We start from the raw sequence: 27,012 nt of genomic DNA on the forward strand, positions 1-27,012 counted from the left end.
GTGTTCTCAGCGGGGACTGTTGTCCAAATTTTGGAAACCACATCTAACTATCCACTGGGCAGTGATCTATTGCATGTCCCAGAACTTTTCCAAACAATAGAGACCATGAAATCATATTCCAAGTTCTAGAGCCTCATAAATCCCAATTTTACGCTAACTGTAATTATGGGATTATTGTTAATCTTTCATTCTGTGATAGAGGGTAATTTTTAGACCCCATTAAATGAGGTGTGACTACACCAATCCAAGCATTTGACATGCTCTTCATGTGGGTTTAGCGTTTCCCATTAGAATGCAACACACTTTACAGCCTTTGTTTTATTGTGTTCTCTTTTGAGCTAAATATACAGTAGAGTCCTCCCATTCCTTTAGAAGCTTCCATTCTCCCAGTCCTTTGTCATCACAATATATTATTGTAACACGCCAACTAAGCTACTGTTGGTTCTCTGCTCGTCGGCCTGATGCCACTTTTTCTTTTAAAGCATGTACCATTAGAATTCTCCCAGTGTCTCTGCTTTTCCATGGCCAGTCCTGAATCAACTTGTATACTCCTGAATAGACTGAGAAAAGAGAACGGCTGAATTGGAATTGCTGGTAGCGGCTGCTTTCAACTCTTTCTCTCACAAGTAGATGAGGGTGTAAAGAGGGGGAGGCAGGTATACTGCACCCCCCCCCCCCCCCCCCCCCCAGCCACATTTAACCAGCTAGCCTTGATTCATTAGCTTTCCCCCTGGGAACGTAGTTGCTACAGGGAGTGAAATTTGCATCCCTAATTTCCTCATTCCCTCGCCCCGGCTGCAGCTGGGTCCTCTGGGCCCGGGCCGATTTGGAAAACAGGAAGTCTGATGGTCTTGGACCTTTCCGTCAACCTCACCCCTGTAGTGGGGAGGCTTTAATTACCATAAGTGAGAGTTGTGCTTAACAACCTCGTGGAATCGATTAGATGCAGTGGAGGGCTTGGAGAGGACCCCCCCCCCCCTCTCTCTACACCGGCTGATGTCTTTTGTTTCAGGATGTAATGTGTTATACATCCCTGTTTTGGATCCAAGAGCAGACATTTGCGTCAGGAAGGGCACCAGCTAAAGCCGGCGAGAAATGCTTAATTATCTAATGCTCTTTGGTCTGCACTGTAAGTCATATGATTAAATATCAGAGGTGGTTGCATGACTGAACATGGACTAAAAGGATTTTTACAGAGCTTTTCATTCTGCTTCCAACGGCACACACAGACGGTGTTACAGAAAACCCATGTAACCTAACTTTCATAGCATGAGATGGTTTGTGAAATGAGGTAAAGTCCTGTGAGTTGTTTATTTTGTAAGCAGTCTGTCTGTTGTAGAGTGACTATAAGTTCCTCTCAGTGATTATTTTCTAATCCAGATATTAAAGGAAACAACTTCCCTTGCCTTCTCTGAGAAAACACCTTTAATTAAGACATAACAATTCTGCTTAATATAGTCTAATAAACACTGGAAAAAGCTACAAAACCCCCCTGTGTTTTTCTGTTGCTAGTTTTGGTTGCCCTGCTGGCACATTCATCAGGAAGAATGTAGAGAGGAACGGATTTAAATCATGCAATCAAGCTGTCCTAGAGTGGTCGAATCAAGTGTGTCTAATATGATTTTAACTACTACTGCTCAGTGAATGAATGTGACTCTTGGGCATTTTGGATGGAGTGCCAATATTTAAAGCACTGATTCAGCCAAGCATGTGTGCCATCTAGTGTAGGGTAGCAGGCATGATACCCAAGCAATACTGGGAGACTGAACTATCCTAAAAAATTACCATCTGATTGATGTTTTCCATTGGTCATACAAGGCCTTGTTGATTATACATTTTCTGAAAAATATGTGAGTTTTGTTTGCTTGCGTAAAACTTGGCACTAGAATGCTAGAGCGCTTTGGATGTTTGCCAAGGCATTGCTATGCGGTTCATTTTCTGGTGGTTGTATGTGGTTGTTGGTGCGATTGCTATGGGTTGCTATTGCTATGCAGTGCTGCTACATGGTTGTTAGAGTATTCTGGGCGATTGCAAGGCCAGTGGTGTTCAGGTTGGTTGCTAGTGTGTCGCTAAGTTGTTCTAGGGGTTTCTTAGTGGCTGTTAGTATGTTTAGGGTTGTTGCCAGGGTGTTGCTATACAGTAACTGTGGTGATCTGTTGGTTGCTAGGGTTTTGCTACATGGATGTTTGAGTGTTGGCAGTCCAATGGTGTTCAGGGTGGTTGCTAGGGTGTTGCTGAAGTTTTCCATTGGTTGCTAAGTGGCTGTTAGCATGTTCAAGGTGGTTGTCAGGGTTTTGCTATACAGATGCTGTGGTTTTGTGGTGATTACTAGGGTGTTGACAGACCAGTCTCGGGTGGTATCTAGGGTGTTGCTAAGGTGCTTTGGTGGTTGCTAAATGGTTGTTAGTGTGTTGAGGATGATTGCCAAAGATGTTGATCTGCAGTTACTGTGGTGATCTTTTGGGTGGTGCTAGGGTGTTGCTACATGGTTGTTAGACTGTTTTCTTGTTGACTGCCAGGCCAGTGGTGTTTAGGGTGGTTTCTAGGGTGTTTGCTAAGATGTTCTGGTGGTTGCTAAGGGGTTGTCAGTGTGTTCAGGATGGTTGCCAAGGATGTTGCACTGCAGTTGCTGTGGTGATCTGTTGGTTGCTAGGGTGTTGCTACATGGTGTTGCCCTGGTTAACTGCCAGGGTTAGCAGCCAGTGGTGTTTAGGGTGGTTTCTAGGGTGTTGCTAAGGTGCTTTGGTGGTTGCTAATTGGTTGTCAGTGTGTTCAGGATGGTTGCCAAGGATGTTGCACTGCAGTTGCTGTGGTGATCTGTTGGTTTCTAGGGTGTTGCTACATGGTTGTTAGACTGTTCCTGTTAACTGCCAGGGTCAGCAGCCAGTGGTGTTTAGGGTGGTTTCTAGGGTGTTGCCAAGGTGCTCTAGTGGTTTGCTAAGTGGTTGTTAGTGTCTTCAGGATGGTTGCCAAGGATGTTGCTCTGCAGTTGCTGTGGTGATCTGTTGGTTGCTAGGGTGTTGTTACATGGTTGTTAGACTGCTCTTGGTGATTGCCAGGCCAGTGGTGTTTAGGATGGTTTCTAGGCTGTTGCTAAGGTGTTCTGGTGGTTGCTATGTTTTTGTCAGTTGCTGTGTGTTTTTTTTGTGGTTGCTACTGTAGGTTGTTGCTACGTGGTTCTTAGACTGTTATGGGTGATTGCCAGGCCAGACAATGGTGTTTAGGGTGGTTTCTAGGGTGTTTCTAAGGTGTTTTGGTGGTTGCTAGGTGGTTGTTAGTTGCTATGTGTTTTTTTGTGGTTCTAAGTTCTATCCGGGCCAGTGTACATCCTATGGTGTTCTGGGCAGTTTCTAGGGTCTTGAGGTTGTTGTTATGGTGTGGTTGCTGGCACAAATGCGGTTTCTGTTGTGTTGAAATTTAATATTTAGGATTAGGGCTTTGTTAGCCACAAATGACTGAATGAATATTTATCTGGCACGTCCCTCGCTTTCACTGGAGATAACCTTTCAAATGTGAACAGCTTGTCCACTTTGATTGGCACATTGCCGCAGTTCTCCTGTGCGTTCAGCGACTCAATCATCTTAGTATTGAGCTAATTACCAAATTCCCTAATTCTCTTAATGGTGAAATCAATGTGATATGTTTTTCTGAGTGTGTTTCTCGCTATCACTGCAACGTTGGGTGGTGTTGCCAGACTGGCCGTGCTTAGACTACAAACGTCAGGGTGATGGACACCTCATTGGTTCGTGACCTCTCTCTCACTGCATAGGTCATTCCAGCACTGGCCAGCTGGACTGACCCGTAGGGGTCCGTAGGTGTGGGGGTGGAAGTGTGATGATCTTCTTAGTCTCCTTTCGTTACACCAGAGCTCAACAGGACAATTCACATGTATCCGCTTGCCAACTGGAGTGATTCGTGCATGGTTCCATATTACTGAGAGGAAACTCAGTAGCTGTAGTTACACATTGTTTTTGGATGCATAAAATTCTTCGAAATGTATGCTTTTTTGTGACAGATATGAAGTCTGAATCCAGCTAGGAATGGAAGCAAATCCGCGGTGCATATTTTGGGTGTAAAAGGTCCACTGAATCCAACATGTTCTCTCAAATCTGTCCATTTTCTGGTAATTACCCTCTCACGGCTTAATGCCTTGTGCTATCACAGAGAGTTAATGGCCCTTTCAGCCGCAGACTGTTGTAGACACCATCACTGTCATCTTGTCAAAGGGGGATTATGGTCAGCCTGCTTTAAATTCAACGCATCTTTGCTTTTATGACACAAGAATTGCTCAATTAATGGTGATGTATGTAATATCCAAAGGAATGGCCTAAAATAATTAAATAAAATGTTTTGCAACAAGATTCCAAGCTGTCATTGGTTAGCCAAACTGACAGCCCCGCCCCAAAATTACACTGTTGGTTGAGCCAGTGTTGCTGTGTTAACGGGATAGTTCACCCAAAATTGAAAATTCTGTTATTAATTACTCACCCTCATGTTGTTCCAAACCTGTAAGTCCTTCATCTTCGGAACACAAATTAAGATATTTTTTATTAAATCTGAGAGCTTTCTAACCCTGCATAGACAGCAACAGAAATACCACGTTCAAGGTCCAGAAAGGTAGTAAGGACATTGTTATAATAATATTATCAAATTAAGGCTGAACAACTGATGTCACATAGACTATTTTAACAATGTCCTGAATATTGTTTATGGCTTGGTCTGAACCCAAATTCGATGGATCCCCCTACCCTGCCCCAGCTGGATTCGGTTCATACAGTGTTTTTTGGTTCCGAACCATGGTGTATTTGCATCGTCAGAGTTGTAGCTGTTTATCCCTGTTGCAGGTCAAACTACGCAAGAGAACATAGCGACATGAATGGATACTATGGCTTGTTCACCACACTTTTTTAGCAGAATAGATTTTTGTCTCTGCTAAGATCAATATATGCAGTATTATATCTAGAAGGGGTCTTCTTTAGTATTTAAAGCCTTTAAGAGAGCGTAGCATGACATAACTATGACCAATGTAGAAGGCCGCAGTTATGTTCAGTATATGCCAAACTGTAAATTAAACCACCCTCATCGGCAGCCTAATTTACAGAGCAGCCCATTTGAACCACTCTGGGAGACTCATTGTATTTCATGAGTCTAATTGTATGAGATTATGCCTGAATGAAGAGCCACTCCGCAGGGTGCTGCATGGGGGGGGGGTTCTCCATTTTCATCACAAAGCCATGGGCCTCCTCCATGTGTTGTACTTATCCACTACACATGCCCTCACAAACACACACAATCATTTTTCTATGGTGAAAATTAAAGTGAATTAAGACTAGGATTTTGACTAATGCCAGTCTGGATGTCATTACAGAGGGTTTGGCATGGAGTCTTGCTGTGCTGACTGGTCAAGCTTCAGGATTAACATGTCCCAGGGGAAACATACAAGATGGTGTGAGCGAACAGGTTTTGGAAGGGATATGAGGTGGCAGGGACAGGTACAGACTAATCCTACCATATAGACACTTATTTCTGCCTTAAACGGCATGGGCTGTCGAAAGAGTATTGCGTATGAAGTCGTTACAATTAGCGATGCAGAGAAATATATTTTTTTACTGAAACATTGAAAATTAAATTACAGTTTTGTTTGTTTTTTTCATCTAGCCTAAAAACTAAATTCAATAATGCTGGCTAATTGGGTAATTGATGTAGTAAAGTTTTTCAACTACAAATTACCTCTTGATATTTCAGACGAACAAATTTTCCCAATTGCAACCAAAAACATGATTTTTTCCCTGTGAATTGCGTTGACACTGACTTGTTCACCTGTTGATACTTGTCAACGTTGTGTGCAGAGACTTGAAACCGTCAAAACACATCATTTGAGAACCGCTAACTGTTTTGCTCAGTAATTAATTCCCTCCAAAACCATTTTGGCTAAAACTGATTATTATGTTTTGTTTTGTTTTTAGAAACTTCAGACAGTCAAAACATGTCATCAGACAACTGTTTTGGTCAGTGATTAATTCCCTCCAAAACCATTTTGGCTAAAACTGATTTTTACTTTATTTTCATTTATGTTGTTTGCAGAGACTTTAAACAGTCAAAACATGTTATCAGATAAGCACTAACTGTTTTGATCAGTAATTCCCTTGAAAACCATTTTGCAAAAACTTGTTATTTATTTGTTTGTGTGCTTGCCAAAATTTCAGTGCATCATCAATTCCGCTCTGGTTAGTTGACTTCTACACAATTTCTAGGGGGGATGCAGTTGGATCCAGGTAACAGTGACATGTTGGATTTAACAAAGTTAATTTTAAATTTAGCTTTTTAGTTGTTTTTACAAACTTTCTTAAAATTGCTGTTATTATTTGAGTATGCTACCACTTGCACACCTGTTTTATCCTCAGTTGAGGATAATGTAATAATGAATGTGTGGTACCAGAATAAACCTCAATGTCGACCAGACTTGCATACATATGCGTTGGCATCTCATTTCACCAGAGAGAAGAAGAGAGGGTGAAGGTTTTGGAAAACAACTTAGTGTCTCAGTGTGAAGGAACAACAAGGTGCCGCTAGTAGGAAGGGAGGTATAAAGGAGATTTGTTGTGTGTGTGTGTGTGTGTATCGTATATATAGTATGGGAATTATCAATAATTATAGAATACCCAGTAAACCAAATACATTTGCTCAAATGTGCTGTATACACCCAGAGCAGATTGTACTGGAGACTTTATTCCACAGTGCAAAGCGCATCAACATTAAGTGTGATAAATGAACTGTATAAATGAAGCAATATCAACCAATGAGTCTCCTTTTTCATTATTTGATCAGTCAAAGGCTAAGGCATTTTTACAAAGACATTTTTAAAGAGAACCTCTTTATAAACTGTGCTATGTGGTTTTATGATCTGACACTTACAGCGGCACTGTTTTTTAGGGTGGGAGGCTGATTAGACAAAAGACAGCACTTTTACTGTCAGCGGTTTTAAAACAGTCCTCAACATGTCAGAGTCAAGACGTATAATGCATTTCCCCACAGTTTTACAGCTTGAATGTCAAATAAATCTGTAGAAGCACATTTGCCTAAATAAAGAAAGCAATTGAACTGAAAGGAGACCTTTTATAAATACTAAAGTCCTGTTTAAGTGAGCTTGCTAGAACAGTAGCTCAAAGAGCTTTTGGCATCTTGGCAGGCTGGAAATGTAATGTTTAATTCATTCGAGTACTGCCTGAAATGCTGCCCACTTGCTGAATCGTCATATTCCAGTGCTTCGTTGCTCTGCACTCTTACAGCGCGAGAGAAAGGCGTTTGTGTGTTGTTCCTGAAAACTGAGCTACCGTACGTGAGTGAGTGGAGACGTGGACCATACATTATATTATTATTATTATACATTAATGTTTTTGTTGGCTCTTCTCCACAAAGCGTTAAATCTTAATGCACATGGGTGTGTTTGTGTATGTATGGTCACATCGCAGCTAAATGCCTGCATTAACCAACCGCTCATCCTCTCCTCTCTGCTCTTTCCTGCAGATCCCGAGTCCCAGAGGAAACGCACCGTTCAGAATGTCCTCGACCTCCGGCAGAACCTAGAAGATACCATGTCTAGCTTACGGGGGTCGCAGCTCAGCCACAGGTACAGGAGGTCACTCTTCTAGTCCTGCTAATAGGCGATGGATTATACCATGTGTTAAGATTAAAATGTGGACTTCTTCTGCAACATGCGTTTTGTTTGTTTATTATTTGTGCAGGTTTGTTTGTTTTGTGTTTTATTTGTTTGTTTGTTTGTTTTGTTTAGTTGTTTTTGCTTTGCCTTGCTTTTTGTTTGGTTTTGTGTGTTGTTTTGTTCTTTTGTTGCTGTTGTTGTTTTGCTTTGCTTTTAGTTTTGTTTTGTGCTTTTTTACTTGTTTTGCTATTTTATTATTTCTCTGTGGGCGTGTGTGTGTGTGTTTTTTGTTTTTGTTTTGATCTTTTTTGTTGTTTTGCTATTTTATTTTGCTGTGTGTGTGTGTGTGTGTTTTGTAGTAGTAGTTGTGTAAAGTTTTGTTTTTTATTATTTTGCTTTTTAATTTTGGTTAATTTATTTTGGTTAATTAATTTTGTGATTTCATTTATTATTTATTTTTTTGATTCAGTGTTTTTGTTTTGTGCTTTTTTGTATTTTTGTATTTTATTATTTTGTGTGTGTGTGTGTTTTTTTTTTGTATTAAAGTTTTTTTCTGTGTTCTTTTTTTCTCTTTATTATTTTCCTTTTTTAATTTTATGCTATGAAATCACACAAATCAGTTTTTAAATCTAAAATACTATCTCAAATTGGTAATGATATAATAAAATATATAATAAAATATTTAGGGTTGCCAAAATGTTTAACCTTATATAGAAATATTAGAGATTTGTAAATGTGTTATATTAGTCATTATTGGATATACTGGCTGATTTATTGATATATTACTGATATATTGATATATAGTACTCAATTCTCCTTTATTGGATTATTTATGCATGTATGTATTTATATTTAGCTTATCTGTAATTTAATGCAATGAGCTACTGGCAATGTGTTTGCTAGATTGTTGTTAAAGAAGCAATAAGCTCTCCTTCAACCAGAGGAAGACGCTTGGGGAAGCTGTTAATGGTGCGTTATAAACCAACAGGCCTGGAGAGTCCATCCCTGCAAACTAAACACTAAATCTGTTGTGTAACAGCTCTGAGCAGTGTGTTACTGGTGGACGCTGTAGGTGCTCTGACACATTGAGCCATGGTGCTGATACAGGCAGTGTGAGTTCAAATCCAGCTCTTCTGACAGACTTGAACAGATGAACTATAAGAGATCCATCAGAGTAGTGTATCTTAGCACTCTATATTTCACTTATCCTGAGTGTGTCTGAGTGATTTTAGTACTGCCTGATAGTATAAAATTACTCTGCCTCAGCAGCTTTAAAGTCATTCTATTAAAACCTTAACCTAATTGGCCTGATTTAATACATCTTCTGCACATAAACACTAATGCCCCTGTCGAGAGAAAGTCTGTAATGTGCTGAGCCCAAACTCTATAATAGACATACTGTATGCCAGTGTTTTGTGTGACCGTCCTTTATGATGCATAACAATGGCTACTTTCTTGATTTGTCATGTTCTCTTCCTCTGATTGAAGTGTTCTCTCAAGGGCCCGTTGAAGGATAAAAGGAACGATAATCACTGTCATTTAGCCGTCATTATTATTATTCAGCACAAAAGTCAGGCAAACAGAAGCGCCTGGCATTTTATCGAAGGATAATTCACATTCACGTCAATGCTCTGAAAGCCATTGTCTTCTTTTCTGGAGACGTTTTCCTCAACTCTTTTGCTATTTGCAGAAAAATTCTACAGAAATGTGTGATAACCGCAAATGTGCAGTGCATTGTGGGTATTTGAGTGATTTGATTTCAAAACAAGTGAGATGCTGTGATAAGCTCTTAGTTGTATTCCAGTAGATCAAACGGTAGCATTTTTGTAGCTTGAACAGGCGCTAACAACACCAATGTTGTATGTTGTTTGTATTCTTCTCCTCCTTGTCACCTTAGCTACATTTTGGAGAGTAACACGATGCATGTGCGTGCTTTGATCTGCACGTAAACAACGTATGCGCGTGGTTGTGTTGATGTAGAACATGCATGCAAAGCTATGGACTATTTTGTCAATGTTCTTGGTACGTTTCTGGGTCTTGAACATGGTAGCACCCTTGCTGTCAATGTAGGGAAAGAAAGCTCTTGGATTTGATAAAAAAAATAGCTTAATTTGTGAAAATAAACAAAGATAAATGAATTACACTGTGTCCTAACTACACACGACACAACAAGATTCCAGCGACAAGCAATTTGGTTGGCCACACCAAATGCAATGTGACAGAATCAATCAAATATCACAGCCAATCAGAAGCGTGTGTGTGGGCGGGCTCTCTATGGAAGCGCACTGCACTCGTAATGAAATTGATAAGTTTTTAATCTTAAGCTTTTAACGTACATTTGGTTACATTTATTTTCAAGATCTGAGGTAAACTATCTGTTGTTGCTTTCGGTATGGCTATAAGGTCACGCAAAAAGATATTCAAACTCGCATTAGACATGCTTAACTTTGAATAAAGCACATAATCACCTGAGATTATCTACTGTAATAGTTTGTATGTTGTTGTTCCTGCCACGACGTCGCGGAAATAGAAACCATTTCTAAAATAGAAATTTTGCATGTCGCTGTCGTGGCTAGTTAGGACAAAAACTGATTACCATGAAAAAGATACCTTTTATCGCACGTTGTGGCATCGCGTCGTGTGTATTACAGTGTTAGGTGTTTGGAACAACATGGGGGTGAGTAATTAATGACAGAATTTTCATTTTTGGGTTAAATAACCCTTTAAATTACAGAAAAATTAAGAGTTCTGCCTAACCTCAATATCTCCCCAACTCAAATATTGCATATTTTTGTACTAAAGAATTAGCCTAATAATAACTGCCCTCTAAAAAAAGCACATTTCTGCTTTTAGACTGTAAACATGATTTTTGCTGAAGAATGAGTTGAAATTATTTTGTGGTAATTGACAGCGTGCCACAGATAAAACCTGTTTTGAAGCTGAAATTCTTCTTTTAAATTGTTCAGTTCTTTTAAATTGGAGCAAACTTTATTCAAAGGCTTTTTATACTTTGAAAGTTGAGCTGAAGGTCAGCGGGAAATAATCTCTCTCCATCCATCCGCTGGGCTTAAAAGTATTAAAACCAAACCTGGACACCTGGAAACTAAATAAGAGCATTAAAATCATTGCAGGCAAGGCACAACTCAGGATATGAGTTTATCCAGATGAGGGCTTTAGTTCGGACGGGGATGGGTGGGTGTTGAATCAGCAGAAGGTCAGCCAGTTCCTCCAGCTGCCCAAAGCGTGACCTACTATTTTAAAATCAGAGAAAGGCACCCGAGGGGTCAGCGTGTGTGCGACTGACTTCCTGTAGAAAGCTTGAGCGGCATGTAGAGCAGGCATGAAGGAAATTAAACATCCTCAGACATGTTTTACCTTCAAATCCCCACGGGTGATGTATCACTTTCCAGAGACTACATAGACATGCATCCACAAGATGTGTGAGACTGAGATGAGTTTTGTGATGTGTTGATGAAATGGGTGTGTGTGATAAGCCGACAGTTATATCCAGTATGACGAATGTGTTTGCCTGCACTCTCAGAAACATCTCTCTGCAGTTAAAGAGGTTTTCTCACGTTAATTCCAGGCTGAAAACCTGACTAGACAAGGTCCAAATTTAAGTTTTGCCACATCTGCCAATGGTTGGTGAAATGATAAAATTATTTGAATACTTTTTGGGGTTTTTTTCTAGTGAGAAAATGTAGCCTAATTCCAACATTACACGAATACAGCATTAGGAATGCATGCCTTAAAGGGATAGTTCACCCAAAAATGAAAATTCTGTCATTAATTACATTCCAAACCCAAAAGACCTTCATTTATCTTTTAACACAAATTAAGATATGTTTTATTAAATCTGAGAGCTTTCTGACGCTCCATAGACAGCAACACAACTGAGACGTTCAAGGCCCAGAAAGGCAGTAAGGACATCATTAAAATAGTCCATGTGACATCAGTGGTTTAACTGTAATTTTATGAAGATACGAGAATACTTTTTAAATGCAAAAAAAACAAAAATAATGACTTTATTAAAAAATGTCTTCTCTTCCGTGTCAGTCTTCGCCGTTCGTTCGCGACAGCATGCGTTTGGTGCTGCTGACGTAGAACCCGGATGCGCTGTGGCTTGTTTACAAGCAGAAGAATGCACACGCATGCATTGTGGTAGTGTTGTTGAAGGCACTTCAAAGTCAGACACGGAAGAAAATAAATTGTTGAATAAAGTCATTATTTTTGTTTTCTTTGCGCACAAGAAGTATTCTCGTAGCTTCATGGCATTATGGTTGAACCACTGATGTCACATGGACTATTTTAATGATGTCCTTACTACCTTTCTGGGTCTTGAACGTATCAGTTGCGTCGCTGTCTATGCAGAGAGCTCTCGGATTTCATCAAAAATATGTTAATTTGTTAATCAAAGTTGAACGACGATCTTATGGGTTTGGAACAATATGAGGGTGAGTATTTAATGACAGAATTCTCATTTTTTGGTGAACTATCCCTTTTTTTGTTAGTCTTTTTCAAATGTTTTAAAGGTGCACATTTACAATTATTTGATACATTTTCGCAGCTGAAATCCAGTCATTTCAAGTGGAATCTGCTGTATATCCACAAATATATTGGCCAATATTTGCCAGTTTTAAAAAATTGGCAGCAGCCATGTTTTTTTATTTTTTTTTGCATTTATAGTGTCAGAAATGGGACTTTTATTTTGAATGCAATGAGAACGCTTTTATTCTCCGACTACATTAATTTGCTAATTTCAACATTAGCAAATGTTGTAATTAAAACATTGCAGCTGTTCAGTGAGTTTCTGCAGGTGAAATCCAATAATTTCAATAGGAATTAGGAATAGGAATTTCGTATGAGGGCGAAAGATTTTCACACAGATTTCGCAATAGGTTCAACTTAGTTACATGTATCAAGTTTTGACAAACAAAAGCTGCTTGGTTTGATAGTTCAATTCAAGTTTATTTGTATAGCGTTTTCATGATACAAATCATTGCAAAGCAGCTTTACAGAAAATTTTAAGTTTCTGCATTATATTTAGGAGTAGGTTATTAGTGGTGACTATGGCACAAATGTACAGTAAGAATCATGCAGTTAGTTATAAATTACACGTAATCAAACAGACAGTGAACACTATTAACTGCAACTTTGCGATTGCGATTAAACGTTGCGATTTAAGCAAAATTTGGTAGTTTTATATGTTGTTCCAGGGTTAGCAAAAATAAAAGCATTCAAAATATGAAAAAAAAAAACTATAATTACATCTCAATTATACTAAAATAACACTGCTCTAACATCATGCTTTAAATTTATTCACCTTGTCTTTTTCTTGTCTTCCAGCTGTATTGAGAACAGCATGTGCTACGACAGCGATGAGACTAACGCCCGCAGCATCTCTAGCCTGTCCAACCGTTCCTCCCCTCTCTCCTGGCGCCAAGGCCAGTCCAGCCCTCGGCTGCAGGCTGGTGACGCCCCCTCCTCCGGGGTCACCGCCCACTCGCTGACCATCCGAGCGTCAAAGCAGATCAGCCACCTGCAGCGCATCCAGCTCATCGAGGGCCTGGAAGCCGCGGACGATGTCCTGGCCGACCTCAAATCTGGTTACCTCAGTGACGGCAACCTGACAGGCAAGAGCCAACCAGAAGATGAAGATAACGATGATGATGATGTTGATGTAGACGTTGATGATGATGATGACCTAGCCAATGGGTAAGTGTTCATTACTTTTTTTTTGCTGTTTGCTGATATTTATGAAATGTTTAATAGATTGTATTTTAATGTACATGAGCTATTGAAAATATTCTATAATTTATAAACTACCATTCAAAAGTTTGGGTTTTAATTAAAAAATTAAAAATGAATAATTTTATTATTAAAAAAAATATACTTTTATTCAGGAAGGATGCTTTAAATTGATCAAAAGTGACAATAAAGGCACTTATAACCCCCCAAATAAATGCCATTATTTTGAACTTTCTGATCAACAAATGATTCTGAAAAATCTTTAATGTTTTCCATAAAAAAATATATGAAGCACCACAACTTTTTATGATGATGATGATAATAAATGTTTCTTGAGCAGCAAATCATCATAATATAGTGATTTCTGAAGGATCATGTGACACTGAAGACTGGAGAAATTATGCTGAAAATGTAATTTTGCATCACAGAAATAAATTAGAATAAAAAAAATGTAAGTAGAAAACAGTTATTTTAAATAGTAATAATATTTCACAATATTACTGTTTTTACTGAATGTCTGATCAAATAAATGGAGCCTTTGTGAGCATAAGTGACTTTTTTCAATTAAAAAAGAAAAATAGAAAAACTAATAATAAAGACAACCCAAAACTTTTGAAGGTAGTCTATATTTGATATAATTTAAAAAAGGAAGGGAAGTGGTGTGTGGTCAAGTATGGTGACCCATACTCAGAATTTGTGTTCTGTATTTAACCCATCCAAGTGTACACACACATTAGTGAACATTCACCCGGAGCAATGGGCAGCCAATGCTGCGACGCCCGGGGAGCAGTTGGGGGTTGGGTGCCTTGCTCAAGGGTCTCACCTCAGTCGTAGTATTGAGGGTGGAGAGTGTGTTGGTTATTCACTGCCCCACCTACAATCCCTGCCGGACCTGAGACTCGAACCCACAACCTTCAAGTTACAAGTCCAACTCTATCCAATAGGCCACGACTGCATTTAATTTAACATTTGTAATAATTTAATATTAATGCAGAACTCATTATATTAATAGTTTCTAATAAAAGCTGCACAATTCTAAAGATGATAGATGTTTTACACATGGAAGTCTTTTGAGCAATGATTAAGTGCTTTTAATCTCCAACGAGTGGCATTGTGAAAGATGTCATTGGCTGATTCATTGTCAGTCTGAGGCCGCCTAAAGAGCAATCATGTCACAATCAGCTGAGGGTCTCATTTTGGAGCCATATGTGCCACCTTCATATTCTCATCAGATCTGGCTATGTCCCTCGAGGGGCCCCTCGCAGAGCCGACTCTCATTTTCAGTGTCACGACACCTGATGTTGCTGAACGCAGCCTTCTTTCTGCTAGCTGCAGCTGTGCGCAGAGGACAGCTCATTGTTGCAGATGCAGTGTTAAATGCGTGTGCATGTGTTTATGTGTGAACACAAAACTAGGAAATTACAGAGGAAATGAGATGTGTTTGTTTAAGCTGTCAGCGGAGCTTTGATGTTGGCCTCTCTTAACCTGTGCTATTGGTTTAGTCTGATGGGGAATCGCTGTCAACAGCCATCGAATCACTGCGAAGTGAAAAAGTTCACAATCTGAAAGCACTTCACCTTGTATTTGTTTGACACCACTTCAGATCGAATAAGTGCGCTACTCCAGCAGATCACAGTTGCAATCTGAATATGAAAATGAATATGAATATTTCTGTTATTTGTAAAAGAAATATACTGTGTATCCAGTGTCATCTGAGTCACAGGAATACAGTATACCCAGATGAATCAGAATCAAATCAAGATTTCAAAAGTGAAATCTGTATTTATACCGGCTAACAACAAAATATCTGTTTTCCAGGGCTGCGTCTGGATAAGATAGAAATTCATTTTTACAGAAAGAGATTGTGTCCCACTTGGTTCGGAAATGTTGTTACAATCAATACTGTGAAGAAAATCTCTTGTTTCTTGTCCTCGCCAAATTTGAAATGAGATTTTCTCCCCTGTATAAGGTTTATGTATTCATTGCAGTATTTCTGTGCATGCTTCCTCAGTGCCAGATGTTCGGCAGACCCGATCTGCTCTAGAGGTTTATTCGTCTGTCTGGCTTGACTCGTTTGGGATGAGCAGCTGATTTGTATTTGTTAACGCGCCGCTATCCCTCTGCAAGGCATGCTGAGGTCTGTCTGGAGTTGCCAAGGTGACTGAGCACAGACAGGCCATGAATGTTATCATCTCATTAGAGCACATGCAGGACGCTGAACAACATCCTCATGTGTGTGCCAGCATTTGACCCCACACGATTAATGCACAATTATATTTCAAAGGTACTTACTTCCATTTGATTAAGAATTGAAGTTAGTTATTTGACGTACAAATACAACAAAATGCCAGTTTCAGCCTACTTTGAGTTATGTTAATGCTATGCAGAATCTTAGAATGAAACACTTATAGGCATATGCACAATACAGCACATGTAGAGATGTAAATGTGGCACATTTCTGTAAGCTGTGTAGGAGCTTGGTTATCTAAACCCCTTCTGATATCTCCTCCCCAGGTGTGTGTTGCCATGGAAACGGAGTGAGTTTGAAAACCTCTGTTTTATATAATCTTCGTTAAGTCTTCTTCTGTCGGCTCAGCACATTACTGTAAGGAGGCGAATGCAGTGGAGGGTGGGCATGAGGATTAATGAACAAGAAACTGCTCTAAGTTGGCAAAAGTGGTGCTAAGGTGTTCTTAGTGCAATGGTATGTGGTTGCTAGGGTGTTGCTAGCATGAGACGAGTCATAAAAGACTTCGTAAAATATAAGCATTTGATCAAAATACAGTAAAAACTGGTATCGTGAAATATTTTTGCAATTTAAAATAACTGTTTTCGATTAGTGTCACATGATCCTTCAGAAATCATTGTAATATGCTGATCTGATGTTCAAGAAACATTTATTATTATTATTATCAATGCTGAAAATAGTTGAGCGGATTCATATTTATGTGAAACGTGATACTTCTTTTCAGGATTCTTTTATTAATAGAAAGTTAAAAAGAACAGTGTTTGAAACTGATTTTGTGGCAACGTTATTACGTCACTCAATCAATTTAATGTGACCTTTCTTAATAAAAGTATTAATGGTAACACTTTAGTATAGGGAGCAATTCTCACTATTAACTAGTTGCTTATTAGCATGCCTATTATTAACATATTGGCTGTTTATTAGTACTTAATATTCTGCATGACCATATTCTACATCCCTAATCCTATCCAATATCTAAACTTAAAAAACACCTTACTAACTATTAATAAGCAGCAAATTAGGAGTTTGAGGCAAAAGTCATAGTTAATAGATTGTCACTAGCGAGAATTGGACCTTAAAATGTATATATATAAACAGATTCATATCAAAACTACCAAGGCAATACCCAGTGGTCTCACAGAATCAGCATCCTGTGCTTTGTCAAACAGAGTTGTTTTTTATATGCAGTTAGTCATATGTCTGTATCCTACAAACAGAGACTTCAATTCATCAACATTTCCCTGGTTTATTATTAGATTCTAAAATTTACATCCATTGGGCCAAGTTATGCACAAAACAGCAGTTTGATTATACTATTTGCAATGTAATTAGACGCTACAAAATATGCAGGGGGTAGAAGGCCATCTAACACTGACCTCTAAGTCATATATGATGACATATAGAAAGTGCTATGAAAAGTGCGCTATGTTCCAGAACATAGTGAGTTCCCTACCTAGACAGCATTTTAAGGGACAAACTTCATGTTCCAACAGGTATGTAATGTAATTATGCCTTCTAAGATGCAAACTTTTGTCCCAAAACTAAGGGATGTCCTTGTGTGTGTCCTTCACAAGAAAGCGGCAATTCCAGAATGCATTTATTAAAAACCTGGTGGTGGACAAGTTTAAAGAAAGTTGGTTCTAAATATAAATAATTACATTTTATTCAATTCTTAAAAAAAAAAAAAATGACCCATTTTTTTTAAAGAAGGCAATCCCTGAATGGATCAAATATTGGTGATGGTGGACAAGTTGAGATAAATGGTGATTCTAAATCTAAATAAAATTCCTCAATGAAAATCGTGAAATACTGTCTAAAATGGTAGATTTTACCTAAGAGTTAAATGTTTTTATGCAATGATATAGATGATCACATTAGAGTTTCTAATGGCAGCTGCAGTGATGCAATGGCTTTACCAATTGACCCTTGGCAAAAATAAAGTATCAGCTCTGAAATTTTGTCAGTTTTTAAGATATTCAAACAATAATTACCGTTTTGCGGCACTTTATTGTGTTGTGACAGATCATCTCTTCCTCTTTACTAGTTTATGAAATAAACATGAATGAACATCAGAAGGTATTATATTTCAACCATGGAAAGACATCAATACACACCATTTTTCAAGTTCAAGTCCATCAACATTAATCTACTCTCCTGTCTGTTTTGTTTGTCGGACAAAAATGGCAGATTAGGCATTATGTTTGCTCAGATGCCTGTCAGTCAAACTCTCTGTGAAGGATCAATTAGTGATTGGCTCTTTTATTTAGAATGCGGGACTATTCTGCCATTTTGCGCATTGGAGTTTCTCACATTCATAAGTAATATGAGTGCACTGTCCCTGTAAATCTAATATCTTCGGTTTAATGTTAGCATGTTGATAAGCTAACAATGTTAGAACCTATATCATTGCATAAAAACACTTAACCCATACAAATATTGGGTTAAATGATACCCATGAATTTACATGATATTTCAATATTTTCAGGACTTTTTTTAACTGAATGATATAGTTATAGTAGGCTATATAATATAAATTAAAAAACACACTTATAGGTTTGTGTGTTGGCTGGTCTAGCCTGAGAAATATAACAAAATTTATGAGACAGTTGTTGTCAGATTCCATTGGAAACCTTATCGTAAGCTTGGTGAACAGCTTTGGAGAATTTGTTCCCCATTCAAAGATATTTGAGCTGTAATTGCATGAATGAAATTGATTTCAAAGACGGACAAAAAGGGGACTAGTTGTGTGGTGGACAGAGTTGCAGCATATATAGTGTGTTATAAAGTTTGCTTTCAGCTTGCAGCTCACCAGGTTTTGGAGCAGAGCTGAGAGGTGTCACAAAGAGATTTGTGACCCTTATATGATGCTGTTTATATTGGGTTCCTGTTACATGGGGCTCAATAGCCTCATAGCGGCCTGGATCGACAGCCGTGTCACCCATACTCTGGACAGGGGTCATAACTCTACCACCCATAAAGCCCTATACAGGCTCCAGTATATGTGTGCATGACAAAGGACTGCACAAATAAGCGCTCCTCTCAAAGACCTGGGAGTTCATACTAAACTAACCCCAGGACCCTGACTTTTGGGGGACATAAAGATGCCAAATTCTGTTTTGCAGTAAGGGAATTTCTCTGCCTGCTCGCCTCATTTCCATTCATATGTCAGAAATACCCCACAAAACGTGGGCTGTACGCTCAGATAATAACTAATACTGCTGCCGCCCATGATTTAGGCATGTGGGAGGTGTCGTGGGGGGACATGTTTCAGATTCAGCAGGGGGTCCCTCATATGTGGCCATGCTCACTGAAGCAGGCCAGGGAATTCTGGAGCCACCGTGTGCAGCTCTCGCCTGTTGCTATAGCAACACCGACCTACAAAGCCATCGTCAGAGCTGCGTGTTGGTTTTGAACTAGACAAAGACAGCTCGTAGGAGAGAACATGTGGGAGTGTGTGTGTATTTAGGTCAGTGGTTTTAAGTGGGAACAGCCATTGTTGTGACATACAACATACAACATATCAAGGGCCCTCGTTTCAGTTTGCTCTAGTTTTGAATAAATGATGAGACACAAACACTGTTCGCTATTTAATTAATAGATCAAAACAACTTCTTAGTAATGCACATACAGTGGTTTTTCAATTACTTCCATCTGAATTAGATTGAACAATGTAAAACGTAAGAAGTTAGTCTTTATCAGGAATGTTTTACTGTTCAGTAATGGAATCAGATGATAATGTAGATGATAATAATGATGAAGCAAAAGAGTATTAAATCTAAACAATATTTCAACAACTCTGAAAGCCTTGTTCAGACTGCCAGTCCAAATCCGATTTTTGTGCATATCCGATTGAAAATTGTTCTAAGACTGTAGCGAAATCCGATTTGTGTGTCCCATAGCACTTAGGAGTGGGCGATATAACCAAAATGTTATATCACGATATGAGTAATTTTATTTCATGGTAACAATATATATCACAATATAGCTATTTTTGCTTTAAATAAGGGTCTTTATAATATCAAAACAGCATAGAGTGGCAGTCGAGTACGATTCAGAGGATTCAAACTGACAGCTTTGATTTCTCCAGTCAAGTTTATACACAGAACAAATGTTATTTCGACCTAATGGGTCGGCCGTACATGTTGATTGTCGACCTTATTTCAATGTTGAATGAATGTTCTATTTTTGACCTAATAACATTCCAATTACCTAACCAAATAATGAATCTTTATTTCAACATTGAAAATTGACTGACAACTGATGACCTGTACAACCAAAACTTTATGCTGAATCGATGTCTGCTTGCTATCTGGGGTTTGGTTAGCAAATTCATAAACTATAGTATTTATATGGTATTTAAGCATTCTGTAGTATTTCCATCATGGTAGTGTCCCAAAAACATTGAATTAGGCAAAAAAGATGTGTTGTCTATTGTTAGTGTAGTGATGTATGAAGCACAACTCAGACAGAAGTCACTATCAAAACCAAGCAGCTTTCTATTGGTCAACAGGACAAATTTGCTTAAAACTTGAACTACTTGAACTAGGGCTGCACGATAAATCTCATGCAAATGTAATGCGCATCTCGTCAGTAAAGCCGGTTCTGTGATTAGTAGTAAATCTCCATCACTTGCTTTCAGATAGAGCGACATTTAATACACAGAGCCGTAGTTCACTGACAAGCTACGTAATATCGCATTCATAATCGAAGGCGATTCATCTGCGATTATGAACGCGATATTGCGTAGCTTGTCAGGCTCTGTGTATTAAACGACACTCCATCTGAAAGCATGTGATGGAGATTTACTACTAATAACAGAACCGGCTTTATTGACGAGATGCGCATGACTACCACATGCGATTTATTGTGCAGCCCTAACTTGAACCAAACATATAACAACATAAACAACTTTTTGTTTGCATACATGAAAAAAAAAACATTAACAGACAATCAGAATCCATCCGACTTTAAAGAGCTCAAGCATTTAAAGCAACAGATGACAAAACTGCAGCATGCAGTTATAATAAACAACGATTATTTTTGTTAAAATCAGTAATTGTTATAGTTATCATTCTTGGTGTGATCGGGCTTTTACTTTTTGTAAGGGACAAAGGGGCAAGCTTTTGAGGTTTGTTCATTACAAAATCAACAGAACAAAACATTTGTACCTCTTTACTGTTAATTTTTGCATTTTGATGACAACCCAAACACATAGCAGTGAGATAGCTTTGGCTTTAGCTGGCTCATCTCTGTGGTTAACATGACAAAGCTTCCTGCCCAGCTGGAAATCAATATATTCTGGACTAATCTTCCCCTCAGGGCAGAAACACAACATCTATCCCGCAGAACAGAGTTTTATATTTAAATGGATGTTCTTGTTATATTTAATATTTGAATCATGAGGTTTAATATTGAATTTATTATTGGTAAAAGCAGAATACAAAGTCTTTTACTGACTGACTTCTGTGAAACACAAAAAGAGATGTTTTGAAGAATGTTCAAGCTATATTTTTTTTTTCAAACAGCAAAACTGCATACTGGTTTTCTCAATGTATCAAACATTTAGGAGGGCTAAAAAACATCCCTCTCTCCAGGATCAAGTAACTGATTCCCACAGGAGGCGGAAACTCTTTAAGAGCTTCATTAGCCATGAGTCCACCCCCTCACAACCTTATACTAACTACCTGAACAATGTCAATAATGCTAAATGATTTATGAAGGGCCACATGCTGATCAAAATGGCCCGGAGCTCTGAGCATGTGCAGTGGCCCGCCTTCAGCTATATCACATTCACTGAAGCATTCACATTTTTTCTTTCTGTTCAATAACATAAAGGAGATCACGTTTATTGTAACCTCAGGTGAGGATAGAGCCAGGTGAAGCTCAACAGGGCTTGGGTGGAAACTTGTCAGCTTGCAGAAAAATCACTGCAATGAGGGAGGTAAAAATATCCCACGATCCCCGCAGCATGGTCATCCATCATGTCTGAAGTTTTAGGGCGTAATTGAGAGATTTGGTTGCTGTAAGGAGGATGACTAATGCATTCTAGGATGAGACACAGAATGGCTCTCTCTGTTTCTCTATGCCTTTTTCCTTCTCTCTCTCAGACGGATCGACGCTTGTCCCTCAGGTTCATCATGTATATTTTACGTCATGTATAAAACATACCACACCACTCCATTTCATTCAATCTCTGTTGTCTATGTCTCTGTACTGTCCTAATGCGAGTCTATGAGGATGAACAGCAGGGTTGGGTGAAATCTAGGAATTTCAATAATTGGTTTCGTTTCAGTTTTAGAGTTGGAATTTGAATTGAATTTGTCACACTTGAGTTGGAATGACAGGAAGTGGAATTGACTGAATTGCAGTTAAGAGGAATTCATCACAGTCATATAATCGATTTGTGATAAAATGTAAATAAATCCATCGTTAATTGTAACTAAATTTGCTCCCTGGTAGGTTGATTAAACTGCTTAGACATGTTTCACTAAACAAGTAAATCAAATTATTCACACAGCCATCACAACTGGTTAAACAAATACTGATATAATATTTGGAGTAAATTAGAGCATTCTGAAAAATTATTCCACAGTGGCCCATACAATGAAAATTAGTTCAATATAAATTTAGACTTTTATAATTTTATATAATACTGGTTATGTTATGCTACGTTATAGTTAAAATATTTATTTTTGATATAGATTTATTATATTAACTATATTATATTAGAAATATTAAATATTAATATTCACATAATCTTAAAGCTACTCCGTTCTGATTCAATTTTTAGAAGTGAAATTTAAAATGCATTCTCATTTAAATTGAGTAATGCATCAAATGTTTTTTGTAACTGTCATGACTTAAAAAAATGTGGGTGGTTATATGCGCTTAATAATCTTCTGTGAAATCTGCATAATGACAGCGGATATGGTTATTAAATTAAATGAATAATTATGAGGTCATTACACGTAACTGATTGTATCAAACACGGCCTTTGAAATATAGCTGTCATGTCATGATGAAAAATGTTCTGATTGGTTGATTTGTATTCATTGCGCATATTAGAAAACTAAATTATTGTATTATTTTTGACTATTACATACATTTGCATTACATATGCTGTTCCGGACAGATGTGCTGTATTAAAGCAAATGATAAAATCTCTAGTTAGGGCAAACTAGCTGTCAGTTTTTGTTTCGGTGGCATTGTGCTGTGTAGCCCCGCCCACAGTGAATTATGATTGGTCCAAACTCTGGTGCCACACATGTAAGCATTTATCTGATTCGTTGTAACTGTGCCATTTTCACTTTTAGTTTGGACAGACAAATGACTTGTCTCTGGAAACTTGTTTCATTCAGGTTGTATAGTCTATTTATATCTTACTTCATCATTAAATACTAGATGTCACATGATCAAACTCAAATGATCAAATTCAAATTCAAATTTTATTTGTCATATACATACGTAGTACGACATGTAGTGAAATGTATTGTATACGACTGTCCAACAAATTGTCCAACAAAATTAAGAAAAACCTCAAGTTTACAAAAATACAAATAGAAAAAGTACAGTAAACATATATACAGAAATAAACTAGCAATAAAATAAAATAACAAATAGATATGAGAATAAAAATAGATATGAGGAATACAAAATAGAATATGATTCTATATAGATTCTATAAAAAGTAAAGTGTATGTCAGTGATAAAGTGTCTGTTACTAAAGACAAGACAAATGGTATGTAAGTCCCACTCATTTATCCTTACGTAACCTTCTACAAATTAGTGCAGATTGTACTTGAAAAATGTGCAAAGTGGAAGTGTGGGGTGATGTGATTATAGTGGAGAGTGGTTAAGACTCCGAATGGCCTGCGGGAAGAAGCTCCTCCTCATTCTCTCTGTGTTCGCCTTCATGGAGCGGAAGCGTCTCCCTGAACGCAGCAGAGAAAAGAGTCCATTGTTGGGATGGCTGAGGTCCTTCACTATCTTCCTGGCCCTGGTCAGGCACCGCTTGCTGTAGATGTCCTGCAGGTCAGGGAGCTCGGTGTGGATGGTACGTTCCGCTGAACGCACCACCCTCTGGAGGGCTCGTCTGTCCTGCATAGTGCAGTTCCCGAACCAGGAAGTGATGCTGCCCGTCAGGACGCTCTCGATGGTGCAGGTGTAAAAAGTCTTAAGCACCCGAGAGGGAAGTCTAAAGTCCTTTAAGCGTCTCAGATGGTACAGACGCTGCCTGGCCTTCTTCACCAGGGTGCTGGTATGACAGGACCAAGTCAAGTCCTGCGTGATGTGAACACCCAGGTATCTGAAGCTGTCCACTCTCTCCACTGGAGTCCCGTTGATCGTGATCGGCTGGTATGACCGCTCCTGCTTCGTACTGAAGTCCACTATCAGCTCCTTAGTTTTGCTGATGTTCAGGTGTAGACTATTCACCTGGCACCAACTCTCCAGGTTCTTAATCTCCTGTATGTAGGCCGTCTCGTCGTTGTCTGAGATCAGGCCCAACACAACAGTGTCATCAGCAAACTTGATGATGGTGGTGGAGTTGGAAGTGGCCACGCAGTCATAAGTGTACAGTGAGTACAGCAGGGGGCTCAGAACACAACCTTGAGGGGCTCCAGTGCTTAGGGTGATGGAGGATGAGGTGTGTTTACCCATCCGTACGGCTTGCTGTCTGTCCTTCAGGAAGCTGGAGATCCATTGGCACAAGGATGTGCTGAGACCAAGGACCTCCAACTTGGAGGTGAGTGTGGAGGGAATTATGGTGTTAAACGCTGAACTGTAGTCCACAAACAGCATTTTTACATAATTCCCTTTTCTGCAGTCCAGGTGACTTGTTGTGGTGTGGAGGAGGTGTGAGATGGCATCCTCCGTGGAGCGGTTATGTCTGTATGCAAACTGTAGTGGATCCAGTGTGTCTGGTAGTGATACAATGATGAAGTCTCTGACCAGTCTCTCAAAGCACTTCATCACCACTGATGTGAGGGCTACAGGGCGATAGTCGTTTAGGCAGGTGGGCTGCGGTTTCTTCAGCCGATCACATTTTTCTGGCATATTAGTTGTCAAAACATAATCCTAAATTTCCTGTTTCCCTACTCCTGTACCTGAAGGGTCATGTAGTCACCAGATAGGCTTTACCTCCACACACACAAACAGACAGTCAGCCATACCTCATACAGGACGTCCTGTGCAGCAGGTAGAAACCCAAGATCCCAGTGGGGTCAAAAGGTCACAGTGCAGAGGGGCTGTAGTAACCTGAAGCAGTCGTTATTAGTCAGTTAGGGGGTCTCTGATCCGTCAGGAGACCAACAGTGAAGAGAAGGTTGTGAAAAGGAAAAGATACGGCTGAAAAGGAAAGTAAATATGCGTCAGAGACCCCCCAGCTAACTCACCCCTCTGAATCATCATTCAAACGCTACGTGCTGCTTTGAAACACCATCTATTTCAGCACCACAGAGACTGAAGCCGCTTTCCGCTATGCCTGGCGTTATACACTAGTGTCAAATAAATCATCCCGACTCACCATGACTGCTTGAGTCCCAAAATTACTGGGATTACAAAGTAGTGATCAACAATTAGTCAAAGCTAAACATTAGTCTAAACTAGCCATCTCATTCATTCAGCTTAACCTATATTCTCATGGTTTGTCCATGCCTGTTAGCTTAAAGTGTATTTCAGCATCGAGATATTTTAATAGTTAAGTTTTAAATTAGTTTTTATTTTTTTATCTTCTGTTTTAATTTTAAATTTGAAAGTTTTAGTCATTTTGATGTTTTTGTCATTTTTATTACTATTTTGAAGTCTATATTTTTTAGTTAAATTTTTAGCTTTAGTTAATAGTTAGTTCAAGTTAAACAAAATGAAAATAAGAGTTTTTAATATATATATTTCCATTTCAGTTAAAGTTAATTTTTTAGTAAAAACTCTATTAGTCATTCTATGCTGTTATGTATGTGTACATAACAGCATAGAGTAGGGGGTTTGGAAAAATTAATAATTGAGCGAATCGTTTGGGAGCCGTTGAGAAAGTAAGGTCAAAATAAATGCATATTATAAGACAATGAAGCTGTTTTTGACCTTGCATGCATGTTAACATGTTATTGGGGACTCCCAAAACCAAAATATGAACCTTTCATTAGCCATAATAGGGGCACTTTAAAAAAGAAAAAATGTCAAAGGAAAATCTAGTACATCATTCTGAAGACACACCCTTCATTTCAAATAAAAATCTACATTCCATGAAGCACGCTGAATTCAATATCAGTGTTTTTGTTATTGCCCAGATATTCAGTCATTACAACATTTCCTTTCTGTGCATGACATGTTTCTAGTGACAATTTACCTGTCCACTCTGAAGGCCAAAATGTCACATATTACGCAATCATATCCAATCAGACCATATGTAATGTTTGACATTTTCATTTAAAAAAAAAAAAAAAAAGGTTTTATGCATTCTTGGGGAAACGTAAATCATCATAACAGCAATCACCACAATAATAAAACCAACATTAACAGGGAGAAAAAAAGAAAGACACATGCGAATAATAACACCTAAAGTGACACATCAGTGAAGTCTAGCAGCAGCTTACTTTAAAGAGCACGTCTAAATAAAGATCTTTCCATTTTTGGAGACAAAAAGTAGTGTAAGTTGTGTTGTAGAACAACCCCCCCCCCACACACACACACACAAAAAGAAAAAAAAAACAGACAATGCGACCATGATATGTTCTTCTACAGACGATTCAACATAATCGCATGAGAAAACAAGTATTAATGTCCATCCTTAAATGCAAACACAAATGTGATCAAAATCATATGTACAAAACTGAAATAAAATGTGACCCTGGACCACAAAACCAGTCAAAAGTTTGAAATTGAGATTAGAATAAATAAGCTTTCCATTGATGTATGGTTTGTTAGGATTGGACAATATTTGGCCAAGATACAACTATTTGAAAATCTGGAATCTGAGGGTGCAAAAAAATCTAAATATTGAGAAAATCACCTTTAAGGTTGTCCAAATTAAGTTCTTAGCCATGCATATTACTAATCAAAAATTAAGTTTTGATATTAACAGTAGGAAATTTACAAACTATTTTCATGGAACATGATCTTTACCTAATGTCCTAAAGATTTTTTGTATAAAATCAATAATTTTGACCCACACAATGTATTTTGGCTATTGCTAAAAAATGTACCCCAGCGACTTAAGACTGGTTTTGTGGTCCACGGTCACATATATATAAACATTAGATGAAAAACTTAGAATGATAATTAAAAATGTGTCTTTGGCAACTAACTGAAATAAAATTAGAGTACTAAAATTACCAAACCTGAAAAATATTAAAATATAAAA

The 27,012-nt window shown here is 38.4% G+C and overlaps 1 protein-coding gene across 1 annotated transcript in view; it reads left to right on the plus strand.

The window, feature by feature from the left end:
* LOC306860317 (neuron navigator 1-like) overlaps positions 1-27,012 on the plus strand; it is a gene marked incomplete at its 5' end in the record, with an annotated part of 140,624 nt that overhangs the window by 27,132 nt on the left and 86,480 nt on the right. The window contains 2 exons of the mRNA XM_079401954.1: positions 7,528-7,630; positions 13,007-13,375. Of these exons, the coding sequence (XP_079258080.1) occupies positions 7,528-7,630; positions 13,007-13,375 (472 nt within the window). The remainder of the gene's footprint in view (positions 1-7,527; positions 7,631-13,006; positions 13,376-27,012) is intronic.

Source organism: Barbus barbus (assembly GCF_936440315.1).
Source record: "Barbus barbus genome assembly, chromosome: 41".
Lineage (NCBI taxonomy): Eukaryota > Metazoa > Chordata > Actinopteri > Cypriniformes > Cyprinidae > Barbus > Barbus barbus.